General features: G+C 35.8%; 1 protein-coding gene across 2 annotated transcripts in view; it reads right to left on the minus strand.

The window, feature by feature from the left end:
* THOC2 (THO complex subunit 2) overlaps window positions 1-19727 on the minus strand; it is a 50928-nt gene that overhangs the window by 12901 nt on the left and 18300 nt on the right. For both annotated transcript variants that reach the window (XM_065689120.1, XM_065689121.1), the window contains exons 10-28: window positions 19129-19284; window positions 17147-17319; window positions 16803-16998; window positions 14450-14491; window positions 13135-13265; window positions 12946-13047; window positions 11647-11731; window positions 10334-10427; window positions 9762-9842; window positions 9390-9486; window positions 7369-7486; window positions 6403-6582; window positions 5672-5836; window positions 4744-5019; window positions 4169-4310; window positions 2205-2362; window positions 1430-1558; window positions 808-939; window positions 541-725 (exon numbers count right to left, since the gene is read on the minus strand). In XM_065689120.1, the coding sequence (XP_065545192.1) occupies window positions 541-725; window positions 808-939; window positions 1430-1558; window positions 2205-2362; window positions 4169-4310; window positions 4744-5019; window positions 5672-5836; window positions 6403-6582; window positions 7369-7486; window positions 9390-9486; window positions 9762-9842; window positions 10334-10427; window positions 11647-11731; window positions 12946-13047; window positions 13135-13265; window positions 14450-14491; window positions 16803-16998; window positions 17147-17319; window positions 19129-19284 (2642 nt within the window). The remainder of the gene's footprint in view (window positions 1-540; window positions 726-807; window positions 940-1429; window positions 1559-2204; window positions 2363-4168; window positions 4311-4743; window positions 5020-5671; window positions 5837-6402; window positions 6583-7368; window positions 7487-9389; window positions 9487-9761; window positions 9843-10333; window positions 10428-11646; window positions 11732-12945; window positions 13048-13134; window positions 13266-14449; window positions 14492-16802; window positions 16999-17146; window positions 17320-19128; window positions 19285-19727) is intronic.

Genomic DNA, 19727 nt, shown 5'->3' on the forward strand with positions numbered 1-19727 from the left:
AACAAAACAGAACAAAAACAAACAAAAAACCTACTAGACACAGAAGCAGCCCTACCTCCACACTCTCTTCACCACCACCACACACTCCCCTGCCAAACATGCAGAGAAACAGCCTACTGTCAAAACTTATAACTCTGAATTGTCCCTCAAGCATACGTGGATGATTCTGCATTCATCACAAAGATGTGAAGCATAAATAAGCATTTTAGAATCATATAAACTTCCAAAATCTAAGCAGTCTTGCATCAATGGCCCTTGGCTTTCTTCATTTTACTCTCCCTCCTATATACTTCCTGCTATACTACTTCTCTAAAACTAAACTACGCTCTTGTGAGTGTTTTACTAGAGTCTTGTAAAGAAAATTAGTGATCATCCAGCACAAAATGAATGTTTTCATTCACACTGCCAGCACTGAGATGCAGGATAGCGAAATCTTCTGTGATAAGGTAAAAATCAATGTTAGGACTGTAACAGTTCCGAGTCTTTAGAAGCCTTTCATGATCCACTTTTAACCACTTTCTTAAAGTAAGGTGTTGTTACCCCATAGCCAATGCATATAGATCAGGTCTCTTCTCTTTCTCTTCCTGACATATCTTGTGTACTCTTCTTTCCAAGGCTTGGCCCAGATTCAGCACTTTTGGATACCATGGAAGGATTTTGGTCAGCACAATCAGGATATTTCTGATATGTGTGTATTCCCCCGTTTCAAGGCAGTGCACAGAAGCCTGGAACACAAATTAATTCTAATGAAGCTTTTTATTATTACTAAAGCTTCCAAAAGTCTACAGTTTTTTGACATTGGTTTACCTTAGTTAGTTTGTAGTGCCATTTGTGTACCACATGTCTAAAATTCTCATAATCCAATTGATCAGCTTTATTTCCACCATCAAATCCAGTTGCCCGTAATATAGTTAGGAAACCTGGATAGTTGCCGCATTCCTAAATTGCATAAAAGGAAGAATATTTATTTTTCAGGAAGCATGAAAACAGTAATTCTGCAACAGTTAATATGGTAACTACAGCACTTTTTCACTGATTCTGTTAAAGACTAAGAAACAACTACACTTTACAAGACTTACAGACTTCTTTTAAACGCTTATTTATGTTGAACCCCGAGTTGTGGTCAAGAGAAAAGATTACTCATAATTTAAATAGCTTTTGCAAAGAGTATTATGAATTTCCATATGCTCCCTAAATTATCTTCAAGACAAGCTATCAGAAAAGTTTTTTTTCAGCCATATATTTTCTGACACTACACAAAACTATTTTATTAAAATTACATGAATTACAGAAACTCAATTTTAAGATTACACTAATAAAAAATTCAGTGGTTTTACATCTATTTCACTAAATCCATTTTTATTGGGCTGAATTATGCAAGTGGCCATTACATTCTCATGGGCAAGCTTGTTTTAATAACTTCACGTACCTTTTCATATATGACTCTGTCACTGTGCCACCTAGTCACAGTCTCCAGCATACAGCACAAAAACCTGCCATATCTACTAGCTTCATTTTCAGTGCAACTTGCAACTGTATATATAATATCAGAGAAAACCTGTGAATAGCAGCAATAAAAGGTTACAATGACTTCACTGAATTACAAAAAGAACAAGAACCAACAAGAATTTCAGATTTCTCATCTAAGCCACTGTTAAGCTGGCTTCTAAATATAAAGGAGATCTCAAAATACTCTCAGTCTGTGTCTTCATTGGCATATAACTGTTTTGTTTTTATATCAGTAACTTGTTTGAGCAGGTGGAAGTAGACACTTAGCCAAGACGATGCACCCTGGCCTGTATGGGTTCATCAACAGGGCTCCTGCAATTGCTTGTTTTTGTCAAATGGACTATTTGAGTAGGAATACATACACAACTGAAAATGGGAGAGTGAAATGAGGCCATAGAAAATGCAGACCACTGGAAGGCTACAAAACCCAAATGCAACTTCTATGACTGCTAATGCCTTTGCTCTGAAACTCTAGTCTCATTAGATAAATCAAAACCAAAATTTCTTGAAAATAAACCCCTGAAGCTCTAGGAAAACTTGATCTGTAGAACCTGAAGCACAAAAGGGTACACTTTTGACTGTCACAGAGTCTAGAATTAAATTATTTTGTTTACCCTTTTGGAAGGCAGGCGGGACACTAGCTCTGCATGCTCATAATAGTAATTAAGTACATATACATGGTTCTAGGTACTTACTCTGTCATAGCAAAGAAGTGTGGAGAAGTTGGGTGTTTTCTGCTGATGCACCAATTCTACAAAGTGAGCACAATAAACTGCATCGATTGCCGAAAAAATGCACCGAGGAAATATACATAACTGCAGAAATTTTGTGATAGTCTCATTTTTGGTAGACTCTTCAAAGACAGAGAAGTTGGGAGAAACAAGACAGAAAAAACAGTTAGTAAATAGAGCAGTTGAGTGTTAACCTATTTCCAAGTTCATTGTCATACATCCGTATTCTCGAGTTTGTACCTTAGGCCACTTGTTTTCCAGATATATCTTTAGCACTGCTCAGAAAAAGTCAAAATAAGCTGAAGTGTTTGAGGATGGGGGGATGGTAGGAGGGTGGTTGTAGCAAATCTTCATTTCTTACTGAGAAAATGCTTCTGTTACACAACGGGGTGTGAGGGAGGGAAGAGGCTCAGAAAAAACTTTGGTCAACTCCCAACTGCTCACATTCTGCAAATTAGCAAAAGCAGCAGCATCTGCTATTTCTCTAGAACATTTGTTTTCTCCTTTCTAGATGGAGTGACTTTCAGGTTGGTTCCCTTAGAAATGGAAGAACACGCTGTCTGTTTATATATAATCCTTTAACAATCATTTTTTTCAACCAAGCAATTATACTAATTTAAAGACAGTCAGTCTTCACTAAACCACCATCCCAATACAGATACATTGTGTGAAAGCTTCATTCTACCACTGAGTAAAAAACTGCACTGTATACTTAAGTTACCCCATTCTATTTGACCAGTCACTGGCTGGCCAACAACCAAACACATACCCAAACTGGTCCCATGAGCTCTTGCCCAGTTAACAAGGAGCATAAAAACAAGCTGGGAGGGATGCACAGCACAAAAAGGCAGGCAGGAAGAAAACAAACACAAGGATGAAAGCACAGAACTGAAGACTGAAAATGGATGCCTTCAGAGGAAGAACAGTCACAATCCTCATGAGGGCAACTGGTGTTTTTTTGCTGGGAGCAGACAAATTTATCAGTCAGGTCTAGACCAAGCTTCAGTCTGGTAGTATTTTTTCAACCAGTTATTTCATGTAGCCAATTAGCTGTCCATAGCAGTGCATTTAATACTTGTAGGGGAACAACCTTTCTTGATTTAACTGTCAATGTTTCTTCATTAGATCAGTTGGGTGTATCTTACATGAGTCGGACAATAAAACGCTTTTCCACTGGATTATGCTAGGCTCCTTGGGACAGATGAACAACTACTTCCAGTTACAAACTTAAAGTTCCTCCAGGGAAGAAAACTGACCAGAGAAAAATATTTCAGATTAACCATACTAGTAGAGTTCACAATCAATATGAAACATTACAGAGGCTTTATCAGAGAAAAAAAAAAAAAGTTTGTTCTGCCTTCTGCGTATCTGTCACATGAAACATTTGCATGCTGTTTCATTCTGTGGTGCAGTTAGGCTTGCACAATACTTATCTTGTCATTGGAACAGGGTTCATGTTACTGCTGAGATATTGGGGTACTGTTCCTAATCATAGGACTCAACCAAAGTAAGTTAACTCAAACCATTCATGGAGTGTTTATATGCCTATTTCTTGCAATGTAGCAATTATCCTAATTTAGCAGCACTCTAACTGCAGTAAATAAGCACAAGCTATCTTGCAGTTATAACTTTCCATTGAATTGGTCAATCTGATTTCTTTTCTAAATCAGTGCAATATTTGAAAGGTCTTGACATCGTTTCTTGAAATGGCAAGACACAAACAAAACATTGCCCTAAAAACCCACTTACCCACATTCGCAGCAAAGACACATTACACTCTAATTAAATGTTTGCCCTGCTAACAGACCTCAACATATAAAGAGATTTCAAAAATCAACATTAGGAGTATTAGTAAAAGCTGACCTTTTAGTTCTGGGGACACCAAGGACCACAAAAACATACGGACTGCTTCCCCGACAAACACTTACTTGCCAGAAGCCAGTTATCCTTCTCTAGTTTCAGTCTCTGTAGGACCCTCTGCACATGCTCCAACTGCTTCTTCTCCTCTTCAAGAAGCTTGTCCTGAAGAGCTGTGCAACGTTCTTTTTCTTTCTTCTTTTTATTTGGAGGCTACAAAATGTCAATGCAGCTCACTTAGTATTATTCTAACACTTGCTATAGACATAGCAATTAAATTCCTGATAATGCTAAAGAACACTTGAAAAAGCTTTCTTTAGAAAAAGATTCACTAAATAAACTTCTGCTTTCATAATCAACTGATTTTATGAATACTGTCAAAGACAAAAGTGAACAGCTAAACCACAGCCAAATACAGGTGTCAAAAATCGCTTTGTGAAACATAGATTTTCCAGTACTTTTCACTTAGTGAAGTCACCGGTATTTTTAATGCAGGAATTATAAGGAAGAGGAAATCCAAATCATGTGAATGCAACAAATCAGGATCAGGTGAGAAAACCTCCCAGATAAAAATGACATTAATATAAGACTTCACAAAAATAAGAAAAGTCTCTCAAGGTTAGACCATAAAAATACATAAACATACCATTTCCTGATTGTCATCTATGGCTTTCATCTGGACTTTAAGTTTATTGACTTCTCTGTCATAGCTACTATGTGGGACGGCAAGGTCATACATTGTCAAAGACCAGAATGTAGCATAAAACTGAGGACTGATGTCATCCCATACTTTGGGAAGGTGCAGAGAAATCACAGCATCATGAACAGGAGCCATCACCAGCTCACACGATGTGATGTATTTGTGAACTTTGTGCTGCTGCTTATTGCCCTTCTCAGCTTTTTTTAGTTCATCATACTTTGACTGTGGAAAAAAAAATATGAAAAATAAGAGAACTCTTGAGAAGTTAAAATTATTTTGGTTTATGAGATTACAAAAACCTACATAACAAATATTTACACACATGAAAAGTCATTTATGACAACAAAGCACTGAAAACATCTTACAGAACTTTTAAGTATTCACCCATATTGGATGGATTTATCTTCTTCTGATGTTGCTACCTAGTGTTATAGTAATACAGCATACTACACCAAGTAAGAATTACTCTCAATACTTAACATTTTAGCTGCAGGAACAAATGCACTTCTGACACTTCCTGAGATACCACACCTTTTGGTAGCTGAAATGTTTTTCTCCACAGCAAAAATACATTGAAAACATTTGCAGAACTTTCAGGGAATGGGGAGGAAGAGAGCTCCTGATCACCCAAATCATCAGAAGAGATGACTTCATAAGCTACAACCTCTGTCAGTGGTGTGAAAGCTGACACATGGGCCATATTTTTTATGAAGACAAAAGATAACCTGCTCCAGCTCACAGCTCCTCTTCCTACTTCTTCTCATAAAGCTCCTGCAAGTTTTATTTAGCAAACTTTAGCAGAAGTCTAGCACATATATTGATAGCATGTAATATAACAGCGCTAACAGCAGGCAAACAGAAGCATTCTACTTACTGAAATATGATGTGCATACATGGGTCTTGAGAGGAAAAATGCTGCATCATGAGGCGTGTGAAACTCGTTACAGAGAACGTCAATAGAAGGCACTCGCTTAATGTAATCCTCTGTGCTTAGATTGGATGCTAAAAACCCACCAAACTGTACCAGGGTGTCATGGCACTACATGGGAAAGACAGAAGAAGTTAGCAAACAGTGTTATTTTGTTCAAAAGTGAAGATACAGAGAGCCTGACATTTTTCTTTTCTTCTTGTTAAAAAAAGTTAACACACAGTACAGCAAAAATTATCCCATGCCACGTACTTCTGTCGCTCAACACTGACTCAAATCTATCTGTGCCAAAAAAAAAAAAAAAAAAAAAAGCCCTACAAAAGCCAGCAGAACTGTAAGAGCATTCTATTCTACCAGAATGAAATTAAACTAGTTCCTATTGCCTAAGGCAGCAAAGGAATCCAGGCTGTTTCTTTTTAATAGAAAAAAGTTCCTCTAACAAAGTAAGGTCAGAAAAACATAAAAGCTGCCTTAAGAAATAAGAATTTAACTTTTAATGACAAAGGACATTTTAATATTTCACTCAGAAGTCACTTGCCAATATAATATATATTTAATATACCCATATATTTTAGATAAGATCACTACAACTAATTCTGAAAATTCTTATATACTGGTATTTTGTAACACTAGCAGTTACCAAAGGGGTTCTCATAAATGCAAGTGGTTTTACTTGCCTGATCATACAGTTTTCCCACCAGCTTCAGATGTTTTTCCCCTCCCTCTTGAAAGATCACACCATTTCTCTGTTGAGCCATAAGCAGGCACAGTGGAAGGGCAAGATCATGGTCCAATAATGCATCTTTCAATCTCTGAGAAGATTTCTTTGTATTCCTAATTTGGCCAAAGTATCCACCCTGCACAGTACAGAAAATGTTACTCAAGTTTGGAAACAGTGCATCACAAAATGGAAACCATGTGTGCTTCTGACTGCAGAAATACTGATGACTTAACATCAGAGTGCCCTGTCCACCAGTAACACCCTGGGTCCTGTACAGCAATGTGTCGATAGATAGACAGATAGATGAATCAGAAACTAACTAGTCTTGTGTGCTATTAGTTAGTCTTTTACATAGCAAACTGAGAGTGATATTTCAGCTCAGGAACCATGACACTGCATTTTAGACCTAGGTCTGCTCAACATCTCTTCTCTGTTCAGTACAGGAGTTTCAGATTTTATGCCTATAAAATTATGCCTATTCAGCCCCCTAAAGAGTTGAGTCTAGGTCAGATTCAACTATCTCTTTGACACCAAGGCTGCAACAGTTCTAGCTGTTGAAATGGTTTAAGATTTTCATCCACTCAACAGGGAGGTGCTACCACCCAGAGCAGGGCTGAAACAGCAAGACTGCATAATGTGCAAGCTCACTGGCTCCTGTAATTCATGCATCTGTCATGTAACACTGGATAATGAAAGCTGCTTTTGTTGATATAAGATGTTGTGAAGCACAACAATTAAATGCTCTGGTTTACAATGTCTTGGCTGTCTGTCTGCAAGGCTTGTAAGCGTCAAAGAGAGAAGTTCCCCGATCAGAGCAGTAACACTTTTATCAGCTATACTGCCAGAGTTCATGAATTAGAGTCTTTAGAACCACCATTAAGAAGTAACAGCTATTAATTAATTAAATTTACCAGGGACATACCTCAGCTTTTAGTTGTTCTCCGCCAGTCATGGCTTCCAATTGCTCCATTGTCATTTCTTCTGTGATTTCTATCCCTGCCATTTTCTGTACTACCTCTTTTAATATAAGCAAATCAAAGCTACACAGAAAACAGAAAAATGGAGTAAAACCAAGAACATTTGTTTAAGAAATGGAACCCATGACATTCAATACAGTACAAAGCAATACTATGATGAGCATGAAAACAAATAACATTTGTTTATGAATAAGAACCTAGTATGCAGAGCGCACCAGGATTTCTTTATTGCAACTAAAGTTACTACTAAATAGCAATGCAGGCATTCAAAAAGCTGGATTCCAGAAACCCTTCACAACAATTTCATTGTTTCTGAAAATAATAGTGAGAGTAGTGCTATTAACTTTTAAGTAGCAACAAATTAATCATAAAGTTTATTGCTCCCTTTTGCTGTTTTACATGCTTCATATTGTATCTATCTAGTTATTTCATTTCATACTGTAGCTATCCAGGTATTTCATGAACATGGAATATTTTAAACTTTATTAAAAATTTCTAGAAAAGTATACAGCCTTAGAAATTTACTGGCAAAAAAATCAGCCTGGAGAGGTTATTTGGAACTTGGAAGACTTTTCTTTTTTTTTTTTTTTTTTTTTTACTTAAAACACAGTATTTACAAAACACTTCAATAACCACCCTGACTAGAGACCAGGTTTTACTGCCTGCCCAGAATTCTACAAGGGCAATGACTTCTCAACAGAATACAGTAAACTGCACCATGATCATTCAAATCATGATATTATAAAATATTCAAAAGCAGTGTTTTCAAGTAACTTCCGAAATTTGTGTGACCTACTTACAGGAAGTATAGACCTGTGCCCTCTAAATCAAATGGCTGTATTTAAATAATTTATACTGTAGATATTTTTGTTTTGCTGCTCCAACCACAAATATGCATTCTAGCTAGGAACTAAGAAATAGCCAATTCAAATAACTGAATACTCCAGTCCTATGAAACTGGTGACATCAGCAAATCCATTTTATTTTTACAATCCCAGATACCAAAATAAGTAGGGTCTTTTGGTTTGGGGTTTGTTTGTTTTTTTTTTCCCCAAAATACTTCAAGTCTTAATTATAGGGAAAGACAAGAAGCATTACTTACCCTCCCTCTGTAGCTCAATGTAATTGTACCATCATCAAAATACAAAACAAATTTGGGACAGGGAAACACATAAGACTGATTGTCTACGTTGCAGGGAAGGTAAAAAAAAAAAAAAAACCACAACTACATTTCTCAACAAATACCCTAAAATACCACGTTGCATTATCTCCATTAGAAAGCTGTCTTTCAAGTAAGCATATGAAGATTCACAACAGAAAAAAGTTGATACTCACCTATGTGATAAAAATAACACATTAAAATTAAGTACATAAATGAAACAATAATACTAAATGATGGGAATGGAAGGACAAAAAGAAAAGGAAAACCCAAATTGTAAACCTTATGGTGTTTTTTTTTTTTAGTTATAATTAACATTCACCTATGAAGAAGCAATTCAACTGCCATTAAATGAACTGGACAAACTATTTAAAGCACTGTTAAAATGCTAAGAGCCATCTTTACAAAGAAGACATTACAAGGAAAGAATAAACTAAAATGGTCACATCCTTTTATAACCATGGGTACTTATTTCTTAAACAATATACTATAATTTCTGTAACAATATTACATATTGGCAGGGTTTTCCCCTGTCTGGTTAGTCATTAAGGTAACTCTATTATAGTAAGTTACAGATCAAAAAAAATCAGTACTTCAAAAATAACATGTCACAGCTATGCAATCAGAGGAAATATAATGTACACTAAAGAGGATATTATTCTTCCTGCCATTTAAATTCTTAACCTTCCTAGTATTATGGAATTTTACCCCTACATAAGAAACTGCAACATCAAGCACCCATCTATCAGCAAACATCCAAGCAAAACATTATAAAAAGTTTATAAAGATCAGTTGTGCCAGACTTGCCTTTTCCCAGCTTTCAATTGGTTGGCTACATACTGAAGTAGACCAGCAAGTTCAATTGGGTATTTCCGGAAAACTGCACCACAAAAACTAGCCAGACCTGAAGCAACAAAAACAGTTGTGATTGCACCTCATGAGATACTTATCATTACACAGGCACTAACCACCTACATGCAGAATTTCTGTAGTACATGGATTTTTGCAACACAAAGAAAAAAATCTTTTCCTATTTATTAAGCTTGCCAGCTTTCTGCTTTGTTTAAAAAGTTAGCTGGCAGATCCAAGTATTGATCATAATGATCAATGCTATGGTAGGTCATAGAGCAGGTGAAGCATTTTAAACATAAATGTAATAAATGAAACAAAAGTACTAACTCTGCAGCCAGCTTGAGATTGTAGTGTCATCGTGCTTCATTCTCTCCTTCTCAGGGTTTGCCAGAGCTTCAATAATACAGTCTTTGGTGGAGTTAAGGAGAACATTTTTCCTCAGTTCATAAACACAAAACTTACACAAACCTGTTTTTCAAGCTCAACTATCTGTAATACCTGAACATGATGTGCAAGTATACCAAGCATGATATAGGGAATCCACTAACATAGTTCTGGTATAAAAAATAGAATTAAATTAACTTAGAAAGCAGTATTTACCTCACTCTTTATAGGATCAGTGTGCCTTCAACAAAAGAGTGAAGGAGTAAAAAAATAAAAAAAAAAAAAAAGAAGACCCCTAAAAATCTTAAAGTTTAATTTCCTTAGTATGAAAGAATGAATAAAGGGTTCCGCAATCCACTAAGAGCACACAGGTATTTGCAAATGTCATTACAATTTCCAGCAAAAAGCAGCAAGAATAGAAAACAATAGGAGGTAATACTTACTTACAGACAATAGATTTAATCTGGCTTCAACTTCATCAGTAACTAGATGTATCGATTTACATAAAAGGATACATGCCAAGACATCGTAGTTCAGCGAAGTGAGGTATTTCAGTGAATCAACAACCGGAGTTATTAAGTTATCATATTTTTGTATTTGTGATAAGATCTGGAAGTTACAAAAGACATTCAGCTGAACAGGAGCAGTATTCCTTATCATTCACATAACAAATCAAAACCATTTAACAATGCTTATTAAATATTCAGAACCTACACAAAACATGCTTTGAAATTATTTTTCTGAAGGTCTTAAACCACTTTCAAAGGCAATACAAGTAATTTATCTAGTACCTTAGAGGTAAAAATGAAACACGTCTCTAACATGTAAAAACAATTCTACTAATTTGTTCTTTTCAATTATCAGAGAATAAAATCACAAAAACATTTCACTTACTTTTTCCTGAGATTTCTTAAGACCCCTAATTCTTTGCAGTAAGTTTCTGTTGCTACATATAATAATAAGACTATTATAAAAAAGAACCTAAGTCATAGAATCATAGAGTAGTTAGGGTTGGAAAGGACCTTAAGACCTTCTAGTTCTAACCTCCCTGCCATGGGCAGGGACACCTCACACTAAACCACGCTGCCCAAGATTCTGTCCAACCTGGCCTTGAACACTGCCAGGGATGGAGCATTTACCACTTCTTTGGGCAACCCATTCCAGTACCTCACCACCCTCATAGTAAAGAACTTCTTCCTTATTAATCTAATTTTTGAATGTTCTATTCGGTACATGACACGCATGCACATGTGCACTGCAGCAATAATTTCTTCAAGTAAAATCTAAGAACTGGTAGACTGATAACCACAAGTCACATTTGTGCATAGGGTGGAGATCCACCAACATACATTTACACCTCTCAGCATTCTGTAGCACAAAGCAACCTTAAAAATCCTCCCCAACTTCATAGGAGTATTTCAGATTTCAAAGCTTTGTGTTTTCTTCTAACTAACCCTGGTGTACCTTCATCACATGTATTTCCAACCACCCAGAGCAACCTAATCTGAACTTGCGTTCTTCATAACCTGATGATCAGTACACCCCTGTACCTCTGAGACCCACCTCAGCTACCTCAGACTAAATACTCTACTCCTATAAATAAGTGGATGTAATTTTATGTGCAGTGATTATTAAATATGACAATAGCTCTTGAAAAAACATCTCGTGCCTGTGCCCTACTAAGCAAATTAGCACATTTTAAATTTTACATCAAAAATGAAAAATAATGAAATTAGAACTGCCCTCTCACTAAGACAGCAGGTGTCTTCCTGTACTTTAATATAAATTCTTAGGATGAAATAGTATTCAAATACATATAACTACATACATAATCAAATAAAATTGTAGGATTGCTGTGGCTGAGCTTCCCAATTTGTCTTCCAGAAGGTTTCACATTTTCCTTAGTTAAACGCCTGCGAAAGGGAACACATTTTATTGGAACAGACAAGCTAAAAGAAGAAAACAACAAGTTAGTTCCAGTAAAGAAATAGTTTATTATTCACAGAGGCTAAATACTCACTAGCAGGGGTTTAAGAAATCTAAGTGTAGAAATATTACTCTCCTGGGAATCTAAAATCTATAATCCTACAGTTGTCCCTATACTACTATGGATGGTGTTATAGTGTCAACTTTGATCGCTCTGCACTCGGAAGTTGTCAGTGGAACCTAAGCCACATATAAAAATTGCATGTGATACTGTTAATCTCCTGAAATTTTAATTTAGCCACAGATCAGCTATTTTGCATTTGTTGCATTGTGTTCACTGCAAAACAATATTAATTTCATTTTGTTACACTTCCACAGCATTCCCTACTGAAGATATGAGCTTAACATGAAACCTGAAGTCAATATACAAAAGGTAATTGTACACATGGCAACCTCAACAACAGCACTACGGCTCGTCTGCACAGTTGAAATCCATTGTACAACAGAAAGGATGTGAAGTTTTCATGCCTGTAGTAGCTATGCAGCAAGGTAAAAGAGAATCACAATGATTTTTTCTAGTTTTTGTGACTGCAAATCCGAAGCCTTTAATATAGTAGCAATTATTCTGTCTTCCCTATGTACAAAGGTTCCAATTACACACTGTAAAACCAGAGCACTTGCTTTTGGCAACTACAAATGGGAGACCCTAAACCACTGAAAATTATGTCCGAGACATTAAACATGAATAAAATCAAAAATTGTTGTGTGCTCACTTAAACATGAGAATGAGTCCCTCCATTCAATTCAACTCACCGCCCTACTCTCAAACCTACAGAAACTGTAACAAGGCTTTTGAGACTTTTTGGATTCAAGAATCTCCACACCTAGAGAAAATACCTTGCACTCTGACATTCCCATAAGCAAAGCAACTTTTCAAAAAGCATACCCATGGAAAAGGTTTTAAATAATTTAATAAGGCATTTTTTACATATCCTTACTGGTGACAAATTGAGTCTGTATCCTTACTTATCTGACATTTTTATCCATTAGTACATTAACTACTTCATGAACAAGGATTATCAGTGAAATTACCGAGTCATTAGAAAGGGAATGTATTTGTCAAGGGGTTTTTTTCTGAAGTTGGTGACATACAATACACTGTGTCACAGTTGATTAATATTTATGTACTTAGTCAACTTACTTCATGATATATTTGGCTCGGTCTATAGTCTGAGCTTTAACTTTCACTAGAAGTGGGTGACTATTGTATGTTTCATTCTTCCATTGCCCATAAAGCCGGTACCTTGAAAGATTATAAAGGAAAAACATTTTTAGAACTGACAATTTAAGAGACCACTTCCAAAGAATGGAAACAAATTGTTATACTCACCGGTACTGATACGGAAAAGTTTTGAACATTCCCCATAGTTCTTCAGACATGCATGCATTGCAGTCCATCAGAGAAAGAGATGGCAATAAGACTTGATCAGTAATACTCAGCAGACAGCTAAACAGTATCTCCTGAGATAAAGACAAAAAACTCGAGGTAAGTATCAGTAAGTACATTAGAAGCAATGCTATGCAGATAATGCAGAAACTTAACATCTTAGTAGACTGATAAAATACAAGTCTGCCACAAGATTAAGACTTCCTAAACAAAAGCAAAGCAAACAAACAAAAAAATCTAAAAAGGACTTAAATATTTCCTATCAGAAATCTTTCATTAGATAACTCATGGGCCATATATACTGTCAACATTTTGACTATATATTTAAGCAAAGCTGCTTAAGTTTTCAGCAAGTTGTACTCATATTTTCAAAACAAGTAAATAATTTTAAATCTATCTACTGTGGATGTGCATAAAGTGCAACAGGAAAAAATAGATTTTGGCAACTGCTTTCAATGTATTAAGGTATTTCTGACACTACTTCCATTTTCAAAATTCCAGATTAAAGCCTGAAGGCTTTATTCATGTTCCCAAGACACAGCACCAACTTCCATGTTTTCAATATCCTATCCTCACTCCTTCTTAAGCATTTTTCTTCCCTATGGAGCTATGTTAGAATAATGGTAGTGGTGGGGGCAGAGGAGAACACTAACAAAAAAAAAAAAAAAACCTCAGAAGAGACTGATTTTCTCTGCAATGACTCAGGAAGGCCACAATGATTCATGACAAGTGAGAAATAGGAGTAATAAGTAACAATGAAAGTAATAATGAAAACTGCATTAACTTCATACTGAAAACTTGCTTCTTGATTAAAGAACAAAAAAAATCCCAACTTGTTTTTGTAAGTTGGTTCTCAACTGGACACTTGGGTTTCGTTGTGACCAGTCTTGGTAAGTCAATAAATTAGGAAGTTTAGAAAGAGCTAAATTAGCCAAGAAATTAAAAATAGCCACTGTACTATTAAACACCACTCCTCATTTCTCCTTTCCTCTGTGCTTTTCCCCAGTGAATTCTTTAAGATACAAGGTGCCACCATGAAAAGTGCATTTACAGAACACACAGCTGGAGGTACTCCAGTGGATTCCGAGCAAATAAGAAGTAGAATTGCACTGGGCTAAGAGAAAAAGATTTGAAGAACACAGGAATAAAAAATAAAAAAGGAAAAAAGGACAGGAAAACAAAACAGAAGAAAACCCTGGGTGTGACCAACCTCAGTCACAATCTCACATAATAGCACCTTTCTTCAAAATAAACTCACCATTTTCTCTTTATCTTCCTGTTTGCTTCCATCAGACTGAAACTGTAACAAAAATAATGTTAACTGAATCATAATTAATGGAGTAGTTACAGTTTCAGAACAAGGCTACCTCAGCAAAAGCATACACCTGAAGGGCTACATGTCTAGTAAAAATCTAGCAGATCAGTCAGCACTGATTTTTTAAGCAGAAATTTAAATACAGGGATGAAATACACTGCGAACATATATAGGGCCTTTTACACTTTTGTTCAAAATAAGGTAATAACCAAAATAAAGGAAACTTATATAAGAAATACAGAATTTTCTTGCTGGAGAGAGAGGGAGGAAAAAAGGGCCCTAAGCATTCACCTTCTACCTAAAAATAAAACCCCCAGGACTTCCAACCCAATATCAACAGCCACAGATTATTTTCCCCATCTTTCTGTCACAATAATACCCTCTAAAGCTTTTAGCCTTCATTACTAAATTTTCTCTCTCTTTGTTCCACTCCATGAAAAGCATATTTAGCTATCACACCAGTAAGTGCACAATTATTTTAAAGGTACACTTGCACAGGAAAGCTGCACTGCAATGTTAGTAGTCTAACTTTTAAACTACTGCACGGGTTAACTTAACAGTCAAATTACCTCCAGTTATAAGTATTTCTATTGCGTGTTAAATGTAGTTTCATAACTAGAACATGCTGATGGCAATAATGCATTAAAAATAACTTTCCCTGTGTTACCTTAACCACTTTGTCACTGACGAATTTCTTCACAGTTCCAACCTAGAGCAAATAGCTAAAATGTTGCTCATTCTTGTCAGAAAAACATTAAGCTATTATATGCATATATATATATATACAGTAAAACTGCACAAGACTCCTAAATTGTATGTATCCACAGAAACAAGGGCTTTCTCACAAACCTTCAGTACTTGAACTTAATGACAAAGTAGTCTTAATAGTCTGCTGAGAGCAATAAAATTAATTACTCCCTTATGACTTTCAAATTAGCTGCACTGTCAGTGCAACATAGTGTATCACTCAAATATCTATCTTCTCACAGGCCAGCAAGAAATAAGCATGCTATAAATCCAGATTATTACCCACTGGAAAATCTTATCATTCTGGATGAGAAGATGCTGAGATATTGTACCTCCTACAAAGATATGGAAGCATAGAAAGATGGAAATGCTTTAAGTTATCATGGTTTTAATTACAAAGACTGCTTCGAACTCAAACTTAGTGTAGGTTTGCCCCCCTATCATTGCATCTTGGAACCTGATGAGAGCAAACTCTCTTGCCAAGATCTGCAAAGTTAAACAAAAAGATCTTCAATCCCAAGAATTATTTATGCTCTTTGCTTTGCAACATCATGTACAGTTGGACATGAAAGCTTCCCCTCTAGTGGTACATAAATTCTGAATACTCCAATATTTGCTAGCTGTAGCTGAAATAAAATATACTTTCAAGAAAGAAAGATATAAAACTGAAAATCTCCCCTCCAGTACCATTTAGATCAACCAACCTCCCTGACTTCCAGTTGTAAGTTCAGTAACAACAAAAGTTATTTTTAAGTTGGGGGGCATGTATGTGTATCAGAAAAGCAGCGAAAGAAATCATTAGCCTCAGTGTGAGCTGCAGAATGTATTCTAAGGGAGTTCAGAACATAAACTGAACTTGCAGCCTTTGAAAACAGGTCATACTATCAACACTTCAATATATGCATGGTAAAAATATTATCAAAAGACAGCAACAAATCTCAAAAGGCCATTTTATTTCTAAAGTTGGCAACTTGAGGCTTTATAGGGTGTTTTAGATCTCCACACTGAACTGATCCTTATTGGCATGCAGGGGTTTGTCCCTGACACAACTGCAGGAACAGCAGCATTTTAACTGGCAGAACAGGGTGACACCCCACTAATTAAAGAGATGCAACATCTCCTGCTTCCCAAGTAACCCAACAGGTGGAATAGCAAGTACTATTTTAAATACTGGATGCGTATTAGGTTATTGTTCCCCCACTGGCTACACTATCAGTCTAATGATACAAAAGCTTCTATGAAATTACTATCAAATGTCCGTTGGGGTTTTGTTTTAAATATCCACATACAGGTAATGCTTTAAAAGATAAAAGACCATAATGAGACATTTATTATTATTAAATACTCTCGATTATAAACCTTAAATGCCTTTAAAAAGTGGTTTATGTTCATTGATCATAAAAACAATCAGTAATTAAAGATTCTCCAAATTTGCTCTTAGTCAAAGAAATTTTCTGTTTTAGTATTTAAATATATACACTTGAGCATTTTTTAACATCAGATGAATTGGTATTTTTCAAGTTTTAACAAGCTGTTCTGTCATACCAACCTCTTTCATAAATGCTTTTCCAAGACGCACCACTTTTGCAAATAAAATGGGATCATGGGAAAGATGAGGACCAAGGTAACAAAGCATGTTGAACACTTCCTTTCTCAGGTCCTCAAAGCTGTCTGCTTGTTTTGGTGCTCTCTTGTTTGGCAAAGAGGAAATCGGTGACCCTTTAGCTCCTTTAGGTACACCAACTCTGAAAAATAAGATGTGCAGCATGTCACATGAAACAGAAGTGAAAGTTTTAGAAATGTTATCAATATAGTTAGGCTTACGAGTGAATTCAGGCTTATAAATAAATAGGTTTCCCCTACACAGCAACAGAACTTTACTTCTCACTTTACCTGCGGTACAGAGGTTCAACTGTAACATGTACAAGCTGACAAAGGGCAATTGCAATAGGCTTGTGTGAAGTAGCATAAAACGGGGGCATCTGATCCATAATACTTTGTGCGTGCTGCCAGTCACCAATTTTTAATAAAGCTTCCAATAAGCCAAGCTTCTGATTATCAGGAGGCTGCAAGATAACAATGAAAGAGCTTTTCATATATTCATATAGCAGTCTTAATATTTCTCCTTAAGTATTACACAGCTGTAATCCATAGCTAAAGAAAAACACCCTAGTATTTTAACTACATAGTAAAAAAAAAAAAATATATATATGTATAAAATAAAATTCAGCTAGGCATTCAGACAATAAGCACACTTCTAAAGCAATAATAAACCAGCCCACATAAAATCCAACATCTGGATCAAAGAAAAAAGTTAAAAATAAAGTTCAAAACAGAAGTTTATAAAGTTGCCTGTGACATTTTGAGAAGTACATGATTAGAACATAGGTCATTCTATTGCAGTTTATTTCTTCACACGGAATTTTAAGGACAATATAAGCATTTAGGAATCCTTTGTGTTTTGTGTTGTTCTGGATTTAAAAGCACAAATTTGTCTTGCAAAGCCAGGTATTAAAAAGAAAGAAAGAAAAAGAAAAGCTCTTCTGAAACATGCTCTCCAAAAGCAAAAGCAGGTACGGCACATACAAGAGTCAGTCTGGAACTGCTGTCCAATGTAGTCACACTGTTGAGTTCTGTGACTTCTCAGGTATTTCCCTATTATTTGATTATGTCAAATGTACCTTAAAATGCAGAAGTAGATAATGCATTTGCCCATACTAAACTATTCATATTGGAGTCATGAGACAACAACAAATTTTAACCACACAAAATAAGCACTTCGTGAATTTATAAAAGTCAATAATCATTAAACACTATTTTCTTTATCTGGGCATTTATTCATGATACTGTATCAAAAATCGTACATTAAAACTGGACACAAAGTGCTCAAATTAAGACTGTCAACAGATTTCACATTACTCTACTAATTGCTATGAATTGCACAGGGAATCACATACAAAAATACTAACACAGAAACAAGTTTTTCAAGAAACTGCATGCATTGTGTAAGTGTGCAAAGAGTCACAAAAACTGTTTCTGTTAAGCACAGCTCTCCATTTGCCCATCTCACAGGCCCAGACTTTGTTGTCATTGCAACATTTTTCTGAAGGATTGCAGTTTCTCCTAGAGCTTAAGATTCCCTAGTTCTTAATTCTAAATAAGATGTTTTGAGCAGTACTTTGACTCTCAAATGAAGATGACAAAAGATGACAACAGAAAGGCTGCTAAGAGATTAAATAATTTTGGTTTTAAAGTAAGACTTGGACACACAGAAACAAATCAGACCTAGAGCAACACGAACAATACATGACACAGTAGCGCCTTAAATAAAGGGCATACATTTACACATACATAGATCCAGATAAAATGGAAAGCACAGCTGACAGTTACAATTTAAAATGTGCAGTTCAAACCTTTTTCTACAATGCAGCATAATCATACCAGCATTCCTAAGCCTGGCAATTCTTCATGTCCCAATTCTTGACTGGGAGAAATAAGGAATAAACTCTCAGTAATGTGCTTATTTTTTTAAGAAATCAACTAGGATTATACTATCGTGGGTCCTAGAAAACACAGTTGTTAAAGATTGTGAAGTGTATCAATGCTGAGAGATAGTTAGTTTAGCTAATAGAACAAAAAGGGAGGAAGTAATTAACCATTGAAACAAGAACATTAAAACCTAGAGAAATCCAGAACAAACCCCAAACCATGCATTTTTGCACATTCAATATAACGGAAGAGGACAGGCACAAGCCTTCCAAAAAATACACGTGTCTGGTTTCCTTTCCAACAAAAATATTCTAAATTATTGAAAACTAAACATAATTGCTATGAGAACACTTTCATATTTACCTGAAACATTCACAGACACTCACCTTCTCAGTTTTTTCTTCCTCTTTTTCTTTTTCCTTCTCCTTTTCCTCAGTTTTTTCTGAGGATAAGACGACCATTGTAAGCTTCCTGACAATTTGCTTAGCTTCCATGATCTCTCGCTTGTGTTCCTCAACAATGGCATTATCCCCAGGAAGAAGCTAAAAAAAAAAACAAAAACAAAAAAAAAAAAACCAAACCAAACATTGTATCTGAAAATTTAAGTGCTGCTACTTTGGATCACTTGAGCTTGAAGCAGAAGTTTGGCTTTCCTTGCTACTAGTAAAATGAACTTACTGCCTGGGAGATTACTTCCCTTGTCACCATCATCGCAACCAAGCGGTATACTATTAAGGCTATTCCAAAAATCAAGGAGTCGTGAGAAATAACACCATTCTACTTCCTCACAACCATTACCTGTGTAAGCTCTCCTTCGCCTCTCCAACTTATCATCCAGTTGTAGCTAGATGGTGACACCTGCACACATACTTGATGGTAACATTTACAAAATTCAGCGTCTTAAAACAGTGAAAATTCAAAGACATAAGTTTTCACTTGCTCTTCTAAAGGGAAAAAAAAAATCACCAAGGAAAACCAGGTAACC

Source organism: Lathamus discolor, chromosome 9 (assembly GCF_037157495.1).
Source record: "Lathamus discolor isolate bLatDis1 chromosome 9, bLatDis1.hap1, whole genome shotgun sequence".
NCBI lineage: Eukaryota > Metazoa > Chordata > Aves > Psittaciformes > Psittacidae > Lathamus > Lathamus discolor.